Here is a 25762-nt window from a genome sequence, read left to right as displayed (position 1 = left end):
GGATCATACGAGTGATTGAGTATAGTTTTAAGCCGCTTTTAGCAATATTCCAGAAACATCACGGCGGGAGACACCAGAAATGGGCTTCACACATTGTACCCCTACCTCTCCCGGATCATTTGAAAATAACATAAAATTTGGCAAATGCATAAGGTGTAAGCATACTCACATGTGCACGCCAAAGCTGTTCGTGATCACAGACGTCTGGTAAATATTAGCTGTTGCAGCTATTTCCGCTGCTGGTTACAATCGTAACCAATGACGTCATCATAAAAACAGATACACGTTTGTCAGCAAGTCTGTAAATTCTACGCATTGTCATATCACGTTATCAGCTTAAAATGGGTGGCATAGAATATAATGTAACATTTTCATGAGAAATTCCAAATTTCAAAACTGTCATCTTTACAAGCGGATTCACCTAGTGCAGATCCGAAGGCAGTTTTACAACCTTTTGAAATGTCTTCTTTTAAGACCGTTCACGTTGAAACCTTTATCAAACAACAATGAAAGGGTTAAATGATTTTACAAATATTATGTTATCATCGGTTTTGCACGTTTGTTGCATGTCTACGCTATTATGTCCATATATTCCCAAAGAACTTAATACAACTGACCTATCTGACGATAGAATGAACCTCGATCTTAACAATTTAGAGCATTAATATTATGGGCACATCATTGGTCGTTGTGTGCCACAAAGGGATCCTCAGTTGTGTTCAACAAAGGGATCCTCAGTTATGTGCAACAAAGGGATCCTCAGTTGTGTTCAACAAAGGGATCCTCAGTTGTGTTCAACAAAGGAATCCTCAGTTGTGTTCAACAAAGGGATCCTCAGTTGTGTTCAACAAAGGAATCCTCAGTTGTGTTCAACAAAGCGATCCTCAGCTATGTCCAACAAAGAGATCATAAGCTGTGTGCAGCAAAGGAATCCTCAGTTGTGTGCAACAAAGGGATCCTCTTGAACAGAAGCTGGCCCAAAAGTAAGCTGCTTCGCGTGAGAAATGGCCGTAAAGGGGTAATCCCGTGAAGTAGAATTTTGTTGTTACAGTATCATTTGTCATCATCACCAATGATAATTGTATCTCACGTGTTGTCATCAAAATTAATAATGCATGTGGAGCGATAAATATATGATCACAACATCTGTAAAATGTAGGACATGTGTTTCTTGTAAATACTGACTCGCCTCAAAGATTCATACTTACCCAGAGAGCAATACTGTTATATATTTTTGAGACGTTACTAAACAAGCACGGTGGCGATTAAAGGTATTTCAGCTGCTGGACAAGTAGGAAGTGACCACAATGATGTTGTGCCGGTGTTGTTATCAGGGATTTAGTTACTGAGTGCTGTAAAATTCTGAACTTGTGAAATAGGATTTGAATTTACTGAGTTGTACTGACTTTAACTGCAGAGGACTGACAGGAGTATCATGGGGAGAGTGTCATGCAGTCACACGGGGGTAATACTTGGTTTTGACCTTGAATAGTGTAGGACACTCAAAATGACATTTTAAATATTCACACTTACCAATAAATTCATAAAGAATAAATCCAGGGCCTTACAGACGTGGAATTGTTTGAAAATGTTCATTGTTTAAAAAAGGAATTGCTATTGTTATAATAAATCAACATGGAGTCAAAGGATCAGAAAAAACATGGATTTCCACCGTGGTCACCACATTTTATATACGCGATGAAAGCCTATCATTGCAAAACTATAGGGGATGCTTAATCACGTTTTTTGCGTATATTTGGACCAGACGAACCAGTGATTGACGTCATGAGCATCGATCTATGCAAGTGGGATACGAATAATACGATGACATATGTATGACATGTCACATGTGTCAACCAAGTCAGCGAGTCTGACCACCCGATTCCGTTAGTCGCCTCTTACGACAAGCATGGGTTATTGCAGACCGTTCCTAACTAGATCTTCACTGGTCAATATCAGACTGTATGTCCATTCAAACGTCGTCAAGACAACGGGTAATCACGATGACTTCTAAGGGAGACAACTCATTTGACAGTCATTTGAGCCAAACTTATACCGGTGCGTGGAGTATGTGGCACTCAGTGGTCTCATGAAAAGCCTTTTTTTTGCGAATCCAGGTCGAAATAATACCAAAACAATACTTTTTTTTCGTACATCTACATGAATGAATATAGACTGACAAAACTGTTGTACGGAATTGCGTGCATTGCGTAGTACAAGTTACGACCATGGCTCAATGAAACGTTTATCATAGTCAAAACATCAGACTCAACTCAGTTAGGACTGTGTAGAATTTACTTCCGAAAATTATAAAAACTTGTTTAACAAACTATCATTTAAATACTGACACAGTTCACTATATGTTACGTGGAAGGAGTGCAGAGAAAGGGACAGGAAGGTGTTAGAGCAGCATGTGCACACTTGCCTACAGAGGTGTTGATTTATGAACCTGTGCTGTGCAGTTTCCATTCCTTCTCACACATCTCGCTGTCTCTTTCGCTTCTCCGTCGTTACAATTAATGAACCGAGTCAGTATGATGGTTTGTTGAACAAGGGGATTTTTCTTCATTTTTAGGGCTTAAATCCTGTAAAAAATCACAGAGCTGGTCTGATGTTTTGATTACGATCAATTTTTCATTGAGCATTTATTTTCAGAATTTCATTCACAGTGCAATACATACGTGGTGAAGAAACATGGAAAACATAAAGGAGCACTTGTACTTTCATTCGTTTCCTTATTTGTTTCCATGAGTATATATGTTTATTAGCTTTCGAGTTAAATTGCAATTCATAGTTAAATGGAGTATATGTACAGCTGGTGGAAGAAGAAACCTGAAACTGAGTTCTATATTCCCAGATACATCCATTACGACGACCAGAATATTCATTTTACCGCCTATAATATGCATGGTCGCTTATGTATATAAGGGATGTATTATCATTTCTGAGCGTCACAGAAAAATTACGCAATAATTAAATAACATTTTTACTCGAACATCGTCATAGTAACGCTGTGGAACAGACTTGGCATCCAAGAAAAATCAATATTCCAGTGCTAAATTATTCGGTGAGAGTGAGGACAATAGATTTCTACAGGCTATTCAAACGAGCGCATGACACGTAATGTTATTATGGTGTGGCAGTTGTTGCGCGTATTACATGTTCGCATATTATTTTAAGCCGTTGTCACACGAATAATAGGTCGGCGGACTCAGTCTAGTGTTTCGGTTTCCCATATGGGCACAATGTGTCAATCCCAATTCTGGTGTTCCCTGCCCTGGTATTGTTTGAATATTGCTGAACGCGGTATAAAACTGTACTCATTTAGTAATGATAATATCTGAAGATGGAAACGAAAATTGACAAATAAAGCTGGATCTGTGGAAAATTTAGATTTTAAATAAATAAAATACATGTCTGGTACCGTAACCATGAGACGAAAGGGTGTAAAGTTAAACTGTTTAATTAAAAATATTGATCAAATGCATTTTAAGGTGAGCTTACCCTACCTCACAAGTGTCTAAGTCACATGTCGATAACGTCATTAGCGTAAAACTGATGGGGCACATAAACATCGAGCGTACATCAACCAATGGTCCCCGAGGGACCAGTGAAGAACGTATTTATCTTACCGTACACCTTAATGTTAATTTTGCATTATTTGAAGCACGGGTCAATTTTTCTTTTCGGTAGCCATCGTTGGATGACAAGAAGAAACAGATTTAGAGTTATCTCCTTCCCACCGATTTGCATTCGGAAAACATCTGCAATTATACACTGAAAATAGTAGAAGGGCACTCAGCCAATCAGAAAAAGGTATTTATGTGTAACGTAAAACAAGTAGATATGTTTGTTTGATCTTAAACGCGCAATTATGTGTCAGCATTGAAATTATTGAGGGCCTTTGTGTGCTCGAGGTGTCCACAGGTAAGGAATCACAGGATATCTTGAATGTGACCGTTGTAACATTTGGCTTAAGGGTCCATTTTCATGCTTTATTTTGAATACTGCTCATGAACTATGTTTAGTTTAGTTCGGTTGTCTTTCTTAACGCAGAAACAAACTTGCTAAGTAACAATTAAACGTATATCCAGGTCAAGATGAATCAAAGCTCTGGTAACAAATGCAACATATCTCATATTTGGGATTACACCCTTTTAGTGAAATTCTAGTACTTTTTGAGTTGAGTCCCGTCCGGGATTCGAACTATGTGTAATCAGTCACGGTGGCTGAACGGGTTAGGCGGTTGACTTTGTTAGCTGGCGAATGGCTGCCTGAGTCTGAATGGGACTCAACTCAAAAAGTACTGGAATTTGTACTTCACTAAGAAAGTGTGATCCCAAACATAACATATATGAACACATTCTAAATTGCATTGTGTAGTCAGGTAAAAATATATTGAAGTTAAGCAGCGTTGGACGAGGAGAATCCTTAACTGGGTGACCATGTTTGGCAGTTTGACTCATGAGAGTTTCTACAACTTCAGTCCTGCCCCAAAAGTGACACACTGGTGGGTTTCTTGAAAATTACCTCAGTCCACCATGCAGAAAATGGGTACCCGGTGGGATAATGGTATGTGGCTTTTCACCATCTAGCGCCAAACAGGCGTCTTCTGTCTCCGGTGTAGCAGTAAACAGATCATATTTGTGCACTTTTCTACGCTTTGAGCATTGCCCATGTATGGTAAAGTCAGCGCTATAGAAATACCCTTATCATTATTATTATTAAAGGTACATTTTACTCCCGAAAGCGCACATCTGATGAGAGTTCTGTGCACTTCCCATAAAACCAAGCATATACATACATGAGTTTAAAACCAAGTATTCAATTTGGCTAAACCTACTGGAGTTGTCAGTCCAGACTTGAAGAACTTCTTATGCGATGATGTCGTATTGGTCATTCTAGATGTTCTCACGAATAACTGTTGAAAGGCGGGGATTCTCCAATCTGTATCTTCGTCAAGGGTGTACTGCTGGAGTTTCCTATCACAAATGTTTCAGTGCAAAAATGTAAAGGATCCTTTGGATCAGGTCAGTTAGAAGTTCATATTAAAGAAAAGTAATTACAGAACATTATTAAAGAAATTGTTTAAAAAGTTGTTTTATAAATAGATAGATATTCCAATCGCTTATGTCTGTTTGTGATAATGTAAATACAACTAGGGTCCATGCAGGAGAAATCGTACCGTGAGATCCCATGGTACTCAGTATGATGTCTGACTTACATGTTGCATTGTCTATAATTTTAGATCTGCATACTCATTTACATCTGTATCTGTGATTTTCTGTTTTTAAGTAGGTTGTCAACATGTTTTTTTTAATATTCTCGGCTTATGTGTCATTAATGTTTGACTTGATTTGCTCACTATATGTTTGAAATACTGCGGACGTGACTAACAATCCCCACTCACTCAATCACACGCTTCACCAGCAGGGAAACAGAATAGACCCAGTGTGTTAAAATTACATTATTTATCGAATACATATCTGCCACAATATCTCCATACATATTCTAATATGAATAAATTCAGTTTGATAATGAATACGGAAAAAGTAATATTTGTGAACTGCCCGTACTGTCACAATGCCTTCGTGTGCAGGGAAAACCTTTGTCAACATAATGATTAGAAGTCGAAGGTAATTCTGTATATGCTAATCATGTTTTAACACGTAGTTCTTTTATTTCAATATGTTGCAAGTAACGTCTTTCGATACTTCAGATAAAGTCGTAACTGTTATTATCTATGGTATTAATTTCATACTTATATAGCATTCGTCTTCATCATCTTTATTCTTGCTACCATAACAGAACCTCTCATTTCAGTCTATGATTTTAAATCGTTATACTGTGAGACGAACTTAACGTGTCGTGTATAGCGGTGTCGTCCATTTTACCATTAACGGGTGGAACGTTTGTAAGCGATAAACTGCTGTGAAACGTGTCAGTCGACTCTCGCCCTACTGGAACGGGTTCTATTTGCTATTTTGAGGTTGACGATTTCCTTACACAACCCAATACAACACTCTAAGGTTTTTCGTGTTTAAAGATAAAAAAAAATACCAAAAGGTTAATTTCTGTGATAGCCTAGGTTCTGTGTGTGTGCATATATAGAGAATATTTTGTTAATGTTGTCAAATAACATGGAAATTTCATCGAGTGGTCTGACAAAGGTGATATGTTCTATTTATCATATTTTCATCATTGTTTGTAAATGATCGAGAAATCGAGTAACTCTGCATTTTGTTACGCAACCTAACTACATTCTAACCCTTGAGCAATGTTGCACCCACACCAAACAGTTCGCTGAAATAAAATTATGATAGAATAATTAATGTCATGTTTCTACTTTTTGTAGTCATATTTTGTGAAATGCAAAGTCACATAAACCTTAAATGTATTACTCTTTCATCAGAAAGTAGTTCCAAGCAAATGTGATATTCTACTCAGTGAAAATATCATTTTATTTTCATCAGTATCTACAGCATTTCACTCTTAAAAACATAATAGATTATGGATATTACGTTTGTGCTGCTCTCGAGGGGAATGGAATAATCTTATGTGAATGCAAAACGGGGAACTAATAAATAAGACAAATAAAACTTAGTAATTTGATTGCTCGGGTATATTTTCTGCTGTTCGCTACATGTAAGTCTCTTGAATCTGCTACTCGTCATCAATATCACAGATATCACTGCTATCAGTATCGACGCCAAGTTCGATGACAAGTTTTTCGATTTCATCCTCAAGAGCAATTTAACGATCCTAAATTTCCGCCACATGTCTGCAACAGTCTGATCATTCCGTCTGTCCAAGAGGTGACAATCGTTCCTCTGTAAAGAAGCCATTGTGAAATCTGAATTCTGGGAACCAATCCAATGTTTCAAATTCACTCAAATCAATTCACCCAAATTAATTCGTACATTGAAATCTGCATGATAAGGAGGTAATAGGAAAATGCCATATTTTTCAGAATTTCATCGACATGATATACGGAGACACGCGGACGTGACTTCACAAGTGCAAACAATTCAGCCTTCAACATTGAATGTGTCTTTGTAGCCACGATTTGATTTAATCTTTCCAACTGGCAGTTGTTAGAGCTTTGTCTATTTGTTTACTATGGTAAGGAGCATTGTCCATCAAAACTACTGAGTTCGGGGGCAGATGAGGAATACGTTTTTCTTGCAACCACCTAGAGACTCTGTTGAAATTCATTTCCTTGTGGTAATCGCTGCTCTTTGTTTGCTCTAAATATCAAAGAAGCATTAGGAATGAACCATACCCATGTACCAGCATTGACTATAAATATTCTTGGATCTGTTCCCGATGGTACCCGAATACCGCTAACTGCTCCCTCCTGATCCACTTGCGAGCATTTTATACCGTGTGATGGGCGTGTACCCATGTACACTATTGGACGCTTTTTTTACGGTGCTAGCGTATCATTCAGAGATATCTCAAACGCCATGCAACAATGTCTCTTCGCGTCGCTATGACCTGTCTCTCTGAACGAGTTTCCCCCATTTGATATCAATTTTCTTAAACATTTACGCACTGTTTCTTTACTCCCTGCATATCCCAAATCACCAGTGGCCATTTTCATAATGCCAGTCAGTGTTGGCATTGTCTTGGTTACTGTGCAGCAGTGTTGAATATACTGGCGAATTGCGCATTTATCAGACTTATAAAATTCGGTTTTCACTTCGGTACGAGTACGTACCTTCCCTGGGGTTGTAAATTTACTGGTACCCATAGCGAGAACACATGTACCTTCGTCGTTTATGACAGATATACCACTAGGATCGCTGGCGTTTTAGTGCACATGTACTGAATGACATCGTAGGCAACCTCACGTATTTATGAATGAACGACTTGACCCCGTTTACCCAATTTAGAGTGCGACATGATAAGTTTCAAATACCTGCAGAGTTTAATACTCTTTTAACAGTCCACTTGACAAGGTACTAGTATACAAATGCCCGAGCAGAAACACGACGCTTCCGAATTAATCGCTTAGAAAGTGATTACTGCAAGATCACAAAAATCATGTGTCACGAAGTCAAAAATCACGAAGTTTTCAAATTTGTTCCCCCTTACTGTAGGTAGTCATCAGTTCACGGCATGGCAATTCAACCCCTCTCCTTTCGCAAACGCGTCTTCCGCTCACCTCATTTTAATGTTGGTTGGCCAGCAAGGGAAGTAACTGTGTCTCCTTCTCGTCGGACCAGTCCACTTCAGTGTAGGGTATGTCGGTAAGCACTGGTTATCAGTCTTAGTAAATAACCTTGACATGTTCATGATTGGCTTGTTTTGAATTGGTGTACATGTCCTACTCCTGAACCTTGTTTTCACCTCTGTTTTTTCTCACAAAACTCTGCAATGGGACAGGGAGACTGGATCGGGAAGTTAAAGGCTGCCAAGGTAACCACGTTGTTATAGCAACAGGAAAACCTCATTGAGATTCATGGGGAGCTGATTTTGCTACAGGTTGTAAATAAACAGGTATTGAGCCCTAGCGCGTGTCATTGAGCTCACGTGGTCAGCAAACGTCATACCGAAACATAGATATTCTTGAGTGAAAGTGGAAATAGACACCACAAACAACTCTGGTTACACTGAATTCCTATTCCTTGTTTCATAAGAAAATGGTGTTTACACATGAAGTTTAATTTCGAAGTTTAAAAAGATCGTGTTTCTATATTTTATGGCGCGGTATAGGCAGCTTCTAATTAGATGTCGTCCCCTGTTTGATGAGGTCGTAAAATTATACACAGTACATCTGGCTCACTGTTATGTGTTTGCTATTTCACGCGCTTATTCAGTGTAGTTCTGTAACGCACAAGGAGGCTGATGTAATATGAGTTCCGTACCAGGCCGTCAAAGTTTTATATCATCCGAGCCTCGTTTTGAGATTTCCACAATTTCCATGGTTTCGTTTGTCAGAGCACGCTGTACGACGTGTGCGCAATGATTAGACGGAGTGTAGTGTTGCAATATACAAGTGTTTAGTTGTACCAAATCATGGTGATTAATGTTTATGTATCCAGGTAAATGAATTAGTCTAAATCTTCTGGACTGGTTATACCACTAGGTTGCGCAATAGCACGGAACCCAGTCAACAGGAAACGAATCAAAAATCAAGATTTTGATTTGCATGACTGTTACAACTGTAGGTCATTATTGTTACCTGTCTTTAAGGACCTCCTTTCACAAAGCACTAAGGTGATCGTAAGTCACTAAGGTCGCCTTAGTGCAATGTTACAGAATGAGAGTTAAGGTTAAGTTTAGTAAAGGTTGCTTCGTGAAAGGAGCCCAAGGTCTTTTGTAATGTAATACAACATATTCATTGATCAAACAAAATCACCAATGTTTGTTTGCTTGATTATTGTTTAACGCCCAATCAATCAATCAATCAATCAATCAATCAATCAATCAATCAATCAACCAATCAACCAATCAACCAATCAACCAATCACATCACATCACATCACATCACATCACATCACATCACATCACATCAATCAATCAATCAATCAATCAATCAATCAATCAATCAATCAATCAATCACTTGTGTTGAGAATTTAACTTAACTTCAGACACAGCCTGTCAGCTGTATTTCAAGTTCAATCCACATAACTTTCTGTTTGGGCTTAGGAGTGAGACTGGTTACTCTGGAGCATTTACGTTTAAACAAATAAAACAAATAGATTAGAATCCATAACCACACCATATTTATTCTGTGAACGATGGAACGGGTCAGATAACGCAACTCCATAGTGAACGAAATGGCAAGCAAGTAATAAAAAGGGGAAGAAAATACAATGAACTTGAAATGAGTTGAATAATTGGGCTCTTAAAGTAGTTCACAGTTTGTTTCAATGGTAATCATTAATGTTTCAGAACATCATAGTTGGAAAACATTAGAAAGTTCTTAATGGAGAGGTATTCTTATTACAGAGTAGATTTAAGAACGAGGATGAAAAGGACTTGAATTAAAATCAATTGCAATTGTATTGGAATTGTTCACCCAGCATTATTTAGAGTTGGGAAATCTATTGTCTTCGTCAATCGTTGTAGAGGTTGACACGTTTGAGAAACAAACACCTATTTTGTTATAATTTTCACGTTTACACGAGTGCTGACGAATCGAAGGCTTGAAATATTGACCGCGATTCGTTTAAAGACATTCTAATTCAACAGCTGTGAAATCAGAAGCGTCATGAGGACGTCAGTATTTGAAAATGCGTCGTATGTGTTCCCTTGTTCAGAGGTCCCAGCGTTTATCCAGCTGCTATGGGACGAAGTGGTAGGACGAGCAAGGAACAGACGTTGAGGAGATTGCACGGAAGATCTTGATGGATGGACGTTGTACATTTGTCTGTCAACCGTATTTGTCCACATCTCCAACCGTCTTGACGAGAACTGGGGTGATACATTTGGGGCAGCATACGGGTAATTTGGTTGACTCTGATGCAAGATGAATGGATGTTGCTTCATTTGATGTGCAGGATGCCGTGCTGTTGTAGAATGCTGTTCCTTCTGGTATTTTGGTATATTGTGTTGCCCTATCTGGTGTTCAGTAACACGGAACGGGGGGTTTGATATTCTGGAAAGCTCTTCTGTCGCTGGGTATTGCCTTGTCAATTGACCAGGTCGGTTCTGGACATTGAGTACATATTGTTTCCTCGTTGTGACCGGGTATTGTCTGGGTTCCGGGTACAGCTGAAGAGGAATGTTTTTCATCTGAGGCTGATTCTGTGTCCTGACTGGATATTGCACGTTCGGTGGGATTTTGATTTGATGAACGACTTGTGCCTGAGGGGCACGTTGAGGTGAATTTGTGTCATCAACGATTGGTCTTCTTGCAGGATAGTTTGGCCTCGACTGTAGTCTTGCAGGGGCATTAGGTCTTGGTTGCTGAATTGGAGGGGACTTTTGACTTAGCTGCTGGCTCGGGAGGTAATTTGGTCTTGGTTGCTGATTTGGAGATGATATTTGTCTTGGGTTGTCCTCTGGTGGAATCTTCATTATGTACTGTTTAGGGATAATATTTGGCGATTGTGGTCTGCCCGGAAATTTGGAGACTTGCGAATTTGTTATGTCAAATCTGTCATTGCTTGCTGGCACCACTGGAACAAGTATCGGTTGTCTTGTCGTCCGTGTGTACGAAGGGGTTTTGGTTGACGTTGGTGGTGATACAGTGCGTACGGTGGTGACTTTTGCCGTTGTTGTGAGTGTCGTTGTGTCTGATGAAGGAGCAGTAGGTCCCGGAGCAATATCATTGGGAACACCTTCAGCTTGTATCTTAAAAGAGGCCGCTTGAGGTTCTGCAGGGGCACCGTGTGAAGATGTACCGGACAAATCAACACCCAGACTTATTTTAAGATTCTGTCCTGTCTGTTCAACCCAAGTAGATGCAAGTTCTACTGGTGGTGGTGGTGTTGTTGCCGTTGTAGTCGTAGATGCAACGATGGAGGTAGTGGCAGGTGTTGTGATGAAAGGGGTCGATGTAGTAGTTGTTGGGATGGAGATTGTTGTAGTAGTAGTATCAGGGGCAGATGTAGTTGTAGTGGTTGCATCTGCAACGAGTGTTGTAGTACCTGCAGCAGCCTCTGTTATTTTAGTTACGTCCGTGACTGCTGTAGTCGTTGTGATAGTTTCACTAGTCGGCGAGGATGTTGCTGTTGAAGGTGGAGGTTCATTTGCTTTGGTCTTCCCAATTGTCGAAGGGATACCTTCATTTGGTACTGACTGGCTGTCAGTCTGCAGTCTGTTAGAACTATCTGCTGTAACATCAGTATATGGGTCATGCACGGGGTACGAGGGATAAGACTGCTGCCATTGGTTGTAGCCTTGACCAAACTTGTTTTCAGGATACTGATACGGATTTGGGTGAATACTGGGATCTGCAAATGCCCCAGGGTAATGGTTGGCATGGTGCGATATGATCGGTACGTCAGATGAGGCCATTGGGACTGACGGAAGGTCAACTTTGACGTCTAGAGGTACAGATGGGTTGTTTAAGTCAGGAGGCGGGTATGAATAAGAATATGGTGATGGAGAGTTATTTGGAGACGGGTTGTACTCGGGTGAAACAGACATACTTGACAGTGGCTGGCCAACAGGAATAGGCTCAGGTGGAGTGCCTGCGTTAAAGGTAGGAACGTTCATAACTGGAAATTGCTGCGAAGGATTCGAGTTCCAGAGGACAGGGTTAGGGCCAGAGCCAGGGGAACCCATTGCATCATTTGGAGCAAGACCTTGTTCGACGCTCATTTGAGGAACCTGTTGATGAAACTGACCTGAAGGGTCGTGTGTCTGATGAGGTGGTCGTGTTATTGGTTGATCCAGGAAGGCTGGCCTTTCGGGTCCGAGAGATTCGACCCAAGAACCTTGATTTTGAGCTTGGTTTCCATATGAAGGAACGTAACTTGGAAAAGGCAGAAGAGCCTGAGATTCCGGCAGTGTCGGTGCTGGTGGATGGTAAACCTGATTTGAAGGTGAGGGTGAACTTTTAGGAGTATTCAGTTCAGCAGGGGTTTGGTCCAAGAACGCGGGTCTCTTGGGTCCATATGGATCTTCCCACATCATCTGCAGGTTTTGATCTATTATTTGGTTTTCCAAAGAAAATTGTGTGTTTTGCGTTGGTATCTCGGGAGGAGCTGGGGGAGCCTCATTAGGCTCCACGTCCACTGGCAGTGGCGTCGTCGTAGATGTTTGAGAATTGCTATGGCTTCGGTAGGTCCAGTGATTGTATTGGCTTGGATTTTGCTGTGGGTCGTATTGGACGGCACTTGGTTGCTGGTACTGGATTGTGTTTAGTGATGGGTTGTACTGATTTTGGCTCTGGTGGACGTCAAATGGTTGAGGATATGCATGGTTCTGTGGCGCGTGGTTGTCTGAAACTTGAGGTACGTGGATTTCTGGAACTTGCGTATGTTGTTGGGGTATCAAAGGTGGTGGTGCCAAGTACATATCTGGATTCTTGTATCCAATCGACCTCAAGAAATCCCTAAATCCATGGGTGTTAGTAAATGGAGCCTTGGTATCATCTGGAAATTAAACAATTACAGTGAGAACAATGGTACAGTGGGACAAATCTGGGAATTGTTCGTGTGCGTGTGCGTGTGCGTGTGCGTGTGCGTGTGCGTGTGCATGTGAGTGAGTGTGCGTGTACTTGTGAGCGAATGCGTACGCATGTGTGTGTGCACTGCGTGAGTGTTTCGGTATGTAAGTGTGTATTTATGCATTTATTTATGTTTTTGTTTATGAGTGCGTGCGTGCATGTTCATGTATGCATGGTTGTGCCTGTGTGTGTTTTTATTTGTGTCCAGGTGCGTACTTGAGTGCGTGTTTGTGTACACAGTACTCCAGTTTGGGTTACCTTTGTCTGAGACATTATTTTGCATTTTTTGTATTTTGTGAATAAGTAAATACAGTATCAATATATATAGAACTCTCAAACTCTTCAAACTACTAAAATACCCGTCTCCTCGGAGACAATACTACATGAATAGCGATATGGACTGCTGGGTCAAACGTTTTTATTGAAACGTTGAATTTGACCCCAAAAATATCAATAAACGTTTTCGAAACAGTTGCCGAAACATTGCCACCTTACGATCTCAACAAAAAGAAGGACAACACCAAAACATCAACAACAAAAAAACAACAAATTATCAACAAGTACAACACATCAACACAGATGTAGATTTGTTTGTGTTTGTTTCACCATACCATCAAACATTTTTGTACACTTTCCTTCACAGCCAGCAAACATAATACAGAAGTATTCAGTAGAACTAAGATGGGTTTTTTGCGTTTATTTCGCAATTTTGAACACAACTAAAAGGTTGATTGTTAGATATTCCATGTGATTTTCCGAGCTATTTTTTTTTTAAAATATACCATTCATCCGGGTTTTTTTTCTTTTATCCTAATGCTATATATAAACTAATTGATTTGGGGATTTTCTCAATGCATGTTTTATGTCTGTACTCTTGTTGAAAATGAATACATATCCAGTACTCACGTGTACACCCTTTCCTATCAGGCGTCTGTTTGAATCCATAATTACATTTACACTCGTACGACCCATCATAGTTGATACACCAGCCATCTGGACATATTCTGTTCACCCTGCATTCATCGTAGTCTGCAACAAGAAATGCGAGTGGATTTAGTTTTATGCCGTTTAGCTCTATTCCATCAACATCAGCGAGGAAGGACACCAGAAATGGCCTTCACACAATGTACCAATATGGGAAATCAAACCCTGGTCTTTGGCGTGACGAGCAAACGCTTTAACCACTGTACTGCCCCATTGCCCCTCAAGTATACAGGAATATTGACAGAAAAACATTATTATTATTATTATTAAATATTATTTCTTTGACGAAGTTCTGTGTCTTTACTACATACGGATCCGGCGTATTTTTGTCCATCAGAAATATGAGCGCACTACCAGCATAATTTACTGTGCAGAGTTACACCCCTTAGATGCGACAGAATCGTAGGCTCCCACTGTGGGTCATAAAATCTATCAGCTATCCAACCTCCCTAGTACATAATAGGAGGGCTGGATAATAAACCAGGAATTAGTTTATCGATATCTGACCCGCAGTGGAGGAATGTGGACAGATGTGAGTGTTACCCACATATCGCCAGTACGTCAATGTTCTCCCACATATCGCCAGTACGTCAATGTTCTCCCACATATCGCCAGTACGTCAATGTTCTCCCACATATCGCCAGTACGTCAATGTTCTCCCACCCATCGCCATATCGCCAGTACGTCAAAGTTCTCCATCAATCCCGTCGTGAAACTAACCTACTGTTCAAACTGACATTCAAACATACACATACATACAATACCACTGCCGTGACGGAAACAAGCTGTTCCTGGTTCGAATCCAAACCACAGGGCTGCCTATCAGTAGTTCAAATGTCTTCATTTAGAAGGAAGAGGAGCATATTTAACCAGGATATTAAATTTGTGGTTGAAATGTCACTGATACCAAACCCGAAGCACCTCACTATTCCAAGATCTATTTACACAAAGAAATCTTAGTCCTAATGGTGGTAACTCCCAGATTCTACCCAGACTGGATTTAGTCGAATCTCTAGGCTACATTCTAATACAGATTGCAGTAGTTCTTAAACCACTCTTAGCAATTTCACGAAGGGAATTCCAACGTGAATTTCATACAAACACAAGCACACAATTGAATTTATGACATAAATGTCCCACTACGAGACATACCTCTGTATGGTGTACTCATTCAGTGAATTCAAATTAACATGCAGTGGGTTTTTGCGGGGGAAAATATAACTTTCGTTAATTACACATTTTGATATCATAAAAAAAATATCATGATGATTAAAGAGTTAACTTTTATTGCCGTTTGTTCACGGTTGAGCTGTATATGAGCTATTATGATTATCCTGGCTGGCATGTCACTATCATAAATTAATACCTGTTTCTGCTTCAAGTTCCATGTATAATTGGTCGCATATTTCCAAAGACGTAAGGCTTTCGAAGTTACTCACCAACGCAGACAGACTGATTGCCGTAGAGGTTTTGGTAGCCGACGTTGCACACGCAAACGTAGCCTGTGTATCCCCACTTGCATATCCCGTTCTCGCATACCCCGGATGTACACTGGGCTGACGCTGGAAAAATATTCGGGTGAATGAGTTTAGTTTTACGCCGCTTTAAACAATATTCCAGCAATATCACAGCGAGTGTCATCAGAAATGGGCTTCACATATTGCAACCATGCTGGGAATCGAACCCGTGTCTTCGGTCCGCTGAAGGTTTTTGTTTTTCTTTTTGTTTGTTTGTTTGTCTAACACCACACTTACCAATTTTTGATATATAATGACAACCTGTGAATGATTCAATCTGGACCAGATACATCCGCCATTGATATTATGAGCATGATTGAAGTCATGTATCGACCAAGTCGAAACAGAAAACGTCAACGCCAGGATAGGAAATTTGCCATTTACATAGTGATGGCACCAGATGAGGGAATATGGCCCCACCATGTTATCTCTGGTCATGTTTACAAAGCGTCTGACTGTCAAGAGGTGAGTCCGTCGTTCGATGCTCGTAAGTGGCATACGAAAAGACGTCACTTTCTTACTAATTGTTACCATACCAGGTGTTATATATTACTGGTGAGCATAAGGGCCCGGCCATGTTGAGTGAGTGAGTGTGTTAATCTTACAAAGCTGTTTGCAATATGCCATCAATATCACGGCGGGGGACACCAGAAATGAGCTTCAGACATTGTTCCCATATTGGGAATCAAACCCGGGTCCACGGCGTGACTCTTTAACCACAGGGCTACCTGACCGATCCTTGGGCATGTTGGACTGCGGCGGGGTATCTCAACAGACTCGCACTTTCAAACAGGCTTGTTCCTGGCTGGCCAAAGCATTCATGCATACAGACACATATATCGCTATATAAGTGTAATATGTCTAGGGGCAGTGGAGTAGTCTAGTGGCTGGGACAATGTGGGCTGAGTGAGTAAAAATCATTTCCCCAGCGTGTTATCGTTGTACTACATGGTACAAAGGCGACATGACACCATTCATGAAAGGTAACCTCACTACATTCGTATAGTCATTGAATACAAGATCGTTCGGAAACAGATATGTCCGGATACACAATGTCCGCATTATCGAGGTTGCATTACACTTCATTCCCGAGAGATATTTGATAAAATTCCAAGCAGATAAGTATACTGAACAGCAAAAGAAACGAAATTTTCGAAAACTAAGCGTTCCTGTTTATGTCTGCTACACATGAACTTGACAAAAAGCCAGTTGCGTTTCTTTTGCTGTTCAATATATTTCAAAACAGAGTAAATAACAACACAGTATCCTCACCTCGCACTATCGCCACTATTCCAAAGATTAAACCAACTGTCCAGCCAGCATCTCCTCTGGTCATTGTAGTGGCGACACCAACCCAGCAACTGGCGTCAACTGCCCCTCTCCGTTATATTTAACTATTATTCTGCCTCTGATTAATCTTATTTGATTTCCTTGACGCAGTAAAGAATCTGACCCCTATATACAAGTTCAGATAATCCTATTATTAATTAGACAGTCTTAGTCTTGATGACAGGACATGGTAATGGTGAGAGACGATGATACAGTACCTGACACATATTGCATAACCCAATGTCCGCTGACGTGGATCTGTTACTCAGCCAGCCATCCTTCGTGTCCAAACACTCATAAGTCACCGATTTTATTTTATATTCCACGTGGTAGTTTATCAGCTTGACAAAGACAGAGGAAACAGGTGCGAGGTAAATCAAAATCATCGTGGAGTCTATGGGGAGAGGGGGAAAGTATGACGCCAAAAGTATGCATTTGGTATAAATGTGAAACTTGCTGTACGTTAAATTCACGCAGAAACAATGATAATAGCGATGAAGATTGTTCATCTTTGCATCTTCATTTGTCTAATGGTTTTCCTGTAAAGTATGTCAGATTGCATGGCATTACACACAATTCGTAAGCGGGCCATGATGTTGAACAGTCTCAGTGTCAATCGACATTTTGTTCATGGGGCTGAAATGTTGGGCGGTACAGAGATGAATGTCAACCAAACGAAGAACCATATCAAATTAGACTCAGATTATCAACGGACGGGGGCGATAAGGTAGCCTAGTGGTTAAGGCGTTCGCTCGTCACACCAAAGACACAGGTTCGATTCCCACACGGGTACAGTGTGTGATGCCCATTTCTGGAGTACGCGCCCGTGATCTTGCTAAAATATTGCTAGATGCGGCGTAAAATTAAACTCACTCACACACTTTACTTGAATACCAGGGTTTAATTCCCCACATGGGTTCAATGTGTGAAGACCATGTCTTGTGTTCCCCACAGTGATGCTACTAGAAATTTGTTCAAAGCGGCGTAGTTAACAAAGGAACCCGTCAAAACCGGCATCTGTCCAATCCGGCAAGTTGTTATCAGCGGCATAAAATCGCGGTTCCATCCATGACTTGTACATTTTATGTTTTAACACTTTAGGTATTCTGCTTCTTTTTATTTTCATTGTGTTCGGGTTTTTTTTTTTGGTTTTTTTTTTTTGTTGTATGGAAAAATGTATATTAGGTAATACTTTATGAAATCAAGTGTAGGCCTAATATTACAAGTCATCTCTTCACGAAATAGCAGTATCACAAGAGCAGCCTTTAGCAATCATTCACCAACATCACGGCAGGGGACACCAGAAATATTCTTCACATAACATACACAGGAATCGAAGGAATAAGGAATCGAACACGGTCCATCAGCGTGACGATCGAACGTTATAACCGCCCTACTATCAATGAAGGATGGCCAGGCTCTTTCTCATATGGCCTGCGGCCTCAGTCAGCTGGTTCGGTTGATCGGACGAGATTATATATTAACAAGCGATGCAGGTCAGGCATATGCTGTTATTCATGTAACTGTATAATATGACCTAAAGGTCAACTGGTTCATTCGTCACGGACAACGTTGGCGCTACGATGACCAGTGATAGTTGCAGCACGTGCTTGCACAGGTTTGTAATAAACACCGTGGTGGGAACGCTAATTCAGAAATACTTTTAGTGTCATTATTTGTCATGATTACAGACATTACAGATCACCCCCACCCCCACCCCCACCCCCACCCCCTCCAAAGAAAGAAGAAAGAAAGAAGAGGGAAAAGACATTCATCAACCCTAACTTCATACCCGTTTCACTATCATTAGGCTACATCACCAACCTTATTAAATTGATTATAGGGTTAGCACTATTCAAATTCAGGATATTCTGAACTTTCGATTACCCAAAGGGGCACAATGTTTGAAGCTCATTTCTTGATACTGATAGGATATTGATAAAAGCGGCATAAAACTAAATTCGCTCCTTTAAGAAAACGGTTGTGTAGGTTGAAGCGTTGATTGCTAACAAATGCAATACTGGTTTCGTGTCAGTGCCCCAGTGCGTCAACTGTCACTGCGTTCTGTAACATGCCCCGAGGACCATGTGTACAAACAGCATTATGCTAAATCTCAAGTCGGCTAACCTGTTCACCTTTTTAAAATGTTGTCAATATGAAGGACTGGGGTAATCCTTATAACTAATTTATACGATGTAGCTGACCGGAGTGTGACTCAAGTTCAATTAGTCATGGTGGATGCAAATCAGCTATCGTTTGTGCATATATTTAATGACTGATACATGAGGTGTTACAAAGTCCAAAACTAAGAAAGAGAGTGCACTTAGGTAGAAGCATTAATTACACTAAAATATCATATATGCATAAAAATTAAATCTAAATTAAATGTAAATCAGTTCTGCATCTCCCGCTAGAGGAACTTTTAATTGTCTTAAGGGCATTGTTCTCACAAAAAAAATGTTTTTCCATTTTTGATGTAAACAAAAACAGAGATTGTTTGTCTGTCAGATGATCATAAACATACTTTTGTAAACATGGGAACGGTTGGGGTAGCCTAGTAGATAAAGTTCTTTAACTCACCACACCGAAGACCCAGGGTCGATTCCCCACATCGGTACAATGTGTAAAAACCATTTCTGGGCTTATTCCAGCAATATTCAAGGCGGAGGACACCAGAAAATGGGCTTCAAACGGTGAACTGTATAAGCTATATAGGGTTATGTTACAAGTCTGCAACCTCGGAAACTCTGAAGTCCATGGTTGTGTACGCGTGAGAGTATGTGTCTCTCTATGTCAGCATTAATAGACAAGTTAATAAACGAAAGAGCTGGGCACACGGCAGTGTGAGATAACTGATAATTTGACCCACTGGATTTGACACATGGGACTTCTGATAAAATGGTGGCACTGTCTAGTCAGTTTGATAGAACATTGTTCTGCTGTATATGAAATGTTGCTTGTATCTTCTGTGGTAAACCTGGCTGTCAGGGAACTCTGTGGTACTGAGATTCAAACGACTTTTTGTTTTTCATAAAACAAATACTCCTATTTCGAGCATTTCACTGTTTTATACAAATAATCTAGAATTGCGTTGGTTTCACTTCCAAGGTTTTTGTCTTTTGTTTCTAGTAGGAATGTAAGAACCTATATGGTGTTTCGTGCTAACCTACTAAGAATATCATTAAACCAGGCAGGCACAAGGCACTCATTTTTCTGTTTCATGTTTTCAAAACAAGGATCATGGCTAATGTGTTACGAATGGGTTTAAGAAGTTCGCAGGGCTTCGAACGTTTCGTGAATGGCTAGCCAGGTCACCTACCTATATTTTTAAAATGTTCACGAAGCAAAGCAATTTGATCTACATCATAAATATATTTGAAAAGTAATACCAAGCAGATCCAAATTAAAAATTTAGAAAGGATTTTCCCTGTTTCCATTTTTGACCGCCCGCTCCTTTGCATGCTTGTCTGCTTGTCTGCTTTTGCTGTTGTTTGTGGACGCAAAATTTTCAGCTATTTTTTCTGTCAAAAAACTCCACACAGTCTGGTGTTTGACGTCATGAGAATAGATCTACGTAATGTGTCGACCAAGTAAGGAAGCCTGACCACCCAATCCCGTTAGTTGCCTTTTACAAGCATGGGTTTCTGAAGATCTTTTCTAACCCGGATCTTCACGCGTGTCGTTGAAGTTGAGAAACAGATGCAAGGTCACAGGTAACAAAACAACAGCAATCATGTGCCTTTGTTTCATGTCATTGTATTATAAAGACTTACAAAATTGAGTACGTCATTATTCAGAATACCACAGTGACACAGTCTTCGAAACTGAAATGTATAACACATTATTCCAAGCACACTCTAATCATCAAATGACGGGCGCTGTCATGTTCCATCATCGCCTGATAGGACTTCGTGAAACTATCTTGTAAGAGCTGGTCGAGAACTGTGAAACTTGTAAATTCATCATCAGTTGATACGAAAATGTGGAGCTGTCTTAAAACGTCAACGTAACTGGCAGGGAACTGTGGAACTTGTATATTAATCATCAGCTGTCTTGTACCTTCACCCGTACCTTATTACTTCTTATTCGCCACTGACAGAAGAAGGCGACAGGAGATGAGGTCATTGATGGACGGGAACTGTGAGGAAGGCGATGATCCTGTTGCAGACAAAATATAACAGAAATACCCATGAAATACTTACATTCATGTTATACCCCGGGCGGGGGTAGCCTGGTTAAAGCGTTCGCTCATCACACCGAAGACCCGGGTTCGATTAATCGTATGGCTACAATGTGTGAAGCTCACTTCCGGTGTCCCCCGCGTTGATTCTGCTGGAAAATTGCTAAAAGCGGCGGAACCACTGGTAGGGAACTTGGTTACAGTGAGGGTGGAGTGTTTGTGATTTTTGCGTCGAAAACTTTGCAATATCTCATTTTATGAATAATCGTTTTATCGTGACAAATAATCTCATAAAAAGAGTAAAAGTAATACAAGGTGTAAAGGTGAGGGTTTATACAGTTTCAGCATATAGCAGGTGTATCAATTTCCACGAATTTGTCAAATGTCACAGAAATATTTTGATTACAAAATTGATGTAACGGAATATTCATTCATTGCCACAGATAATTCTCAATCCCCAAATATAACTGACGGGGTGTTATTCGTCCAATCCGTCAATGAATCGGATTTGAACCTAATGTTAATAAATTGTAATTCAACTCCCTTGTAATATTGAATTTCTATGTATTCAGGCCAGTCATTGCCTTACCCTTCCCTTGCTGATACTAAAATCACAAAGACTCTGGGACATATCGCGAAGTGTCTGTCGCAAAAATTCCAAAGAAATCTTGGTAGTGAGTGCAATTTTATGCCACTTTTAGCAATATTCCAGCAATATCAAGACGGGGGCACCAGAAATGGACTTCACTCATTATACCCATGTGTGGAATCGAACATGGTCTTCTGCATGATAACGAACTCCCTGAAAATTTTTGGATATGTCCATATCTTTACACCTATGACAACCATCCCTAATAACAGAATTCGCTGTGACGAGTTGTGTCCCTTAGTCGTGTAAGGATTCGTTCTTCTTGGGCTCAATGACTCAAAATTAATTCAAGCTATAAGTCTGCGGCAGTTTTGTTTTGCTTACTCTTCAAAGATAAGCCAAATATAGAGTATTCCTAGACAGTATTGAGGATGTATCTAATACATCTATATAAACTATAGACGGTTTTCATGAATGTTTATCTCGAGGTATGATTCTCATACAGTCTAAGTGGGTTTTCAGTGCTTTGTGAGATCTCCTTGCCCTGCAATACACGAAAGAATGCGTCTGGGTACTCCACCGATCCAAAATCATAGGCAGGGGTGATCGTAGGTCACTAAGGCAGCCTTAGTGCAGTGTTAAAGAATGGGAGTTAAGGTTAACCTTAGTCAAGGTTGCTTCGCGGAAAGACTCCCTGGCTGTGGCTGGGCAAGTCTAAAACAACACATGTTCTGTGTAGCCCATAGTGTGTTTGGGGGACATCATTGTGATGGGAAATCCAAATTTCTTCCTGCACAGTTCAGACCGTGCGGAGCAGGTGATCATTTAAGAAGTCAACATACGGTTCCTTCGTCAAATTGTCATTGAAAATAGACACCGAAATCTGAAATGCATTTCAAAGATGAAAGAATTCCTCACACATAAATATGAAAACGCACGTACCTGAAGGTCCGTAGTAAGGTGTACCGTACGGGTCTCCATACACAGCAAGCAAGGCTTGGTCAGGAACCACTACAACATAAATCCGTATACAGATTATTCTCCTTAATACGGACAATAAAACACACAGTTTATATACTGATGGGCAAAGGAAACTTTTTGTTGCTATTTTTTCATAATTTCTACCTGCGAAAATATAATCAAATGCAAATTGCCACATAGTGATTGCCAGTAACAAGAGTTCGACTCTGACCAACGGCAGCGCTCAAACGCGACTAAACTTTGCATCGAAAACAGCAAAATGCGCGTGTTTTGCATGGCAAAACCGCATCACAGCAAAGAGCAGATCGTACTTAAACAGAAAACCACTTTACAATGCCGAGGTTCAGCTGAGAGAGAGAGAGGGAGAGAGAGAGAGAGAGAGAGGTGGAGGGAGGTCGGGGGGGGGGGGGGGGGGTGGGGGGGCGGGACTTTCACCGGAAGGCTGTATGCGGGCGCTACAACGGGTCACGTTGCAAAAACATTCAATTGCTGTGTCGTGACCGTCAAGAAGCTATGTCGGCGTTACCAACAGAGTGGTCAGACCTCGGACAGGCAGATCCTGGGGAAACCTGCGCAGGAGGACCACCACATAAACCGCTTCACCAATGTCAACTGCACTCGGTCACCCAGTGAGTCGAGGGACAGTGATCATGACGAGGAGACTATGGCGTCAGGTCCTACAGGCAGTACCGAGGAACTCTGCTCACAGACAAACATCGTCGCTCGAGTCGTCCTGAACGTCTTTCACGCCGAGAACGTCATCGTCCTGCCATGGCCTGACACGTGTTCGGAATATCTTTATGAGATCATTTTGGTTATTGTTTGATGTTGTGCAACCAGCTGAAAGTTATCCAACGAGTGTTGTGTAACCAAACTAGGAAATTCAAGTGACGTCATAATGGCAAACTTTGTCTTGCCACCTCGACATTTTAAATTAATATTCTAATTCCATTCAAGCAGCTTTTTAACGAACACAATCCAAAACATTAGCTTTGTGAATAATTAAGATTCAATTTTAGCTTCCTGAGGATACTATTTTTCAACTGAATGAAAGTAATCGTGATAAAGTTTTCTCCCTTTCGTTTTGTTTACATACGGCATCGTCTGCCTGAATCTACCTGGCAATGCCAGCAGTTCTAACGAATGCCTCGTTATTTTGCCAGCTTAAATATATCTTTTTAAAAACAAAATGTCTCGAAATTTAGAAACATAAATGAATAATGATAATTCGATTTAAGAAATGACTATGGAGAAAAATCTGAATTCTTAAACAATGCACACAAAAAGACAGAAATAACAAGGAATTTCAATTACAACAGCATCAGTGTCTTCATGCTACCAGCACGGAACCAACTGGTTTTCATAGATTCGTGCTAAGTCAATCCTTCAATTCCCTGGTCCGAAACCAGGTTCTCCTCTACGACCCATTGTTGTCATCTTGTCAAGCAACGTAACGTATTCTGGAAAATTATTATAAATGCTGATTTTGTTGTAAAGTTCTTACCTTGTTGAGCATCTGAAAACGTGGCAACGAGGCACCCAAACACTAGCAGCATCTGAGAGAAAGTCATTATGAACGTGCAACCTTGGAAGAAGAACTGTCGATCCTACGGAACATCTAAAACTATTTATACATGTCTCGAAGAATATTGCCTTTATTCACAAAGCATGGGTCATTTATGGTTCGTTGACCTTTGTCAGTTTCGTGGAAGTTATTCACCCTCTGTGGTTCCATGATACGACAATGGCCATAAATCATAGATAGTGTTTTAACCATGACGACATTTGGTATTTATTGATGTCATTTGTACATTATATTGCTTTGTGTTGTATTTTTCTCTACACAATAAAGACGGTGACGTGGCCTAGTGGTTGAAGCTTTGGCTTGGCACAAAGAAGACACGGGTTCGATTCTCCACAACGGGGTTTGGCTATTTCTGGTGTCCCCGGGATATTGCTGGAATATTTCATATTCTATATTTCACATTCACCTGTTTACATGGGCTATTTACCACACATAAATACCCTTGGATCCGCTTATGATCCGTTACCTATCAAACAACTGACTCAGAAACTCAACAGCGTATAGGAAATACGTTGCAATGCCCACCAGCTATGACAATTAAACTGTATTCAAGTAAGGTAAATCGAGGGTTTTTTAACCTACAGTTGAGAAGTCCATTTTTCACGGCTACAAAAATAAATTTCGCACGTCTTCCGTATATTTTCATGTTCCCTCATATTTTGTCGGGGGGGGGGGGGGGGGGGGGGGGGGTCCCTCGGTGTGTAAAAGGCACTTTCTCGTTCAGTTCTTCAGGACACACCACCTCCTAACTACCATTTGAGTGGATAACAATGTTGTCGTTAGTTCAACCCGACCAATACAGTAACAGCTGTTTTATGTCCGAAGCGGGGATAAGTTCAGAACTTGCAGCTGTTGAGTGAGTGAGTGAGTTTAGTTTTATGCCGCACTCAGCAATGTATTCTAGTTATATGGCGGCTGTCTGTAAACAATCGAGTCTGAACCAGACAATCCAGTGACCAACAACATGAACATCGATCTGTGCAATTGTGAACCGATGCCATGTGTCAACCAAGTCAGCGAGCCTGACCACCCGATCCCGTTAGTCGCCTCTTACGACAATCATAGTCGCATTTCATGGCAAGCGTGGGTTGCCGGGACCTTCACGGGTCTGCAGCTGTTGAAAAGGACAAAGTAACTCGGTTTTCATCATCTCTTAAATTTTTACTCGTTATTTATTTTTTCTCTCTCTCTGCTAATGTTGTAACAAAATACAAATATTCGACGAGTGAGTGAGTGAATTAGTGAATTACTGTCTGGGAGAGTGCATGGGTGAGTGAATGATGTTTTACACCGTATTCATCATTATCGCAGCAACAATTACCACGCAACACCAGGAAGTGTATACATATTTAATCAAACCCGTATACTGGCGTGCGTGATCATGCCTTCGGTTATCCAATCAATCGTGTCTCCAGATAAAAGTGTACCCTATACAGTTTGTTGTGGTCACCGAGTGACTGATAGTGTGAC

General features: G+C 40.6%; 1 protein-coding gene across 1 annotated transcript; it reads right to left on the bottom strand.

The window, feature by feature from the left end:
* Positions 1–10189: 10189 nt before the first annotated feature.
* LOC137255497 (uncharacterized) lies at positions 10190–24278 on the bottom strand. The gene is made up of 4 exons (XM_067792933.1): positions 24212–24278; positions 22669–22737; positions 14034–14156; positions 10190–13053 (listed from the first exon to the last, which is right to left on the bottom strand). The coding sequence occupies exons 1-4, from the start codon at positions 24276–24278 to the stop codon at positions 10190–10192; spliced, it is 3123 nt and encodes a 1040-aa protein (XP_067649034.1).
* Between the last annotated feature and the right edge of the window lie 1484 nt (positions 24279–25762).

The sequence above is a fragment of the Haliotis asinina genome, chromosome 11 (assembly GCF_037392515.1).
Source record: "Haliotis asinina isolate JCU_RB_2024 chromosome 11, JCU_Hal_asi_v2, whole genome shotgun sequence".
Taxonomy (NCBI): Eukaryota; Metazoa; Mollusca; class Gastropoda; order Lepetellida; family Haliotidae; genus Haliotis; species Haliotis asinina.
This window is presented reverse-complemented; position numbering and strand designations above follow the sequence as displayed.

Coding starts and splice junctions, on each gene's coding strand:
- LOC137255497 (XM_067792933.1), bottom strand. CDS start 24,278: ATGACTTTCTCTCAGATGCTGCTAGTGTTTGGGTGCCTCGTTGCCACG. Junction 22,738..24,211: donor GTTTTCAGATGCTCAACAAG/GTAAGAACTTTA, acceptor TTTATGTTGTAG/TGGTTCCTGACCAAGCCTTG. Junction 13,054..14,033: donor TGATAGGAAAGGGTGTACAC/GTGAGTACTGGA, acceptor TTTAATTTCCAG/ATGATACCAAGGCTCCATTT.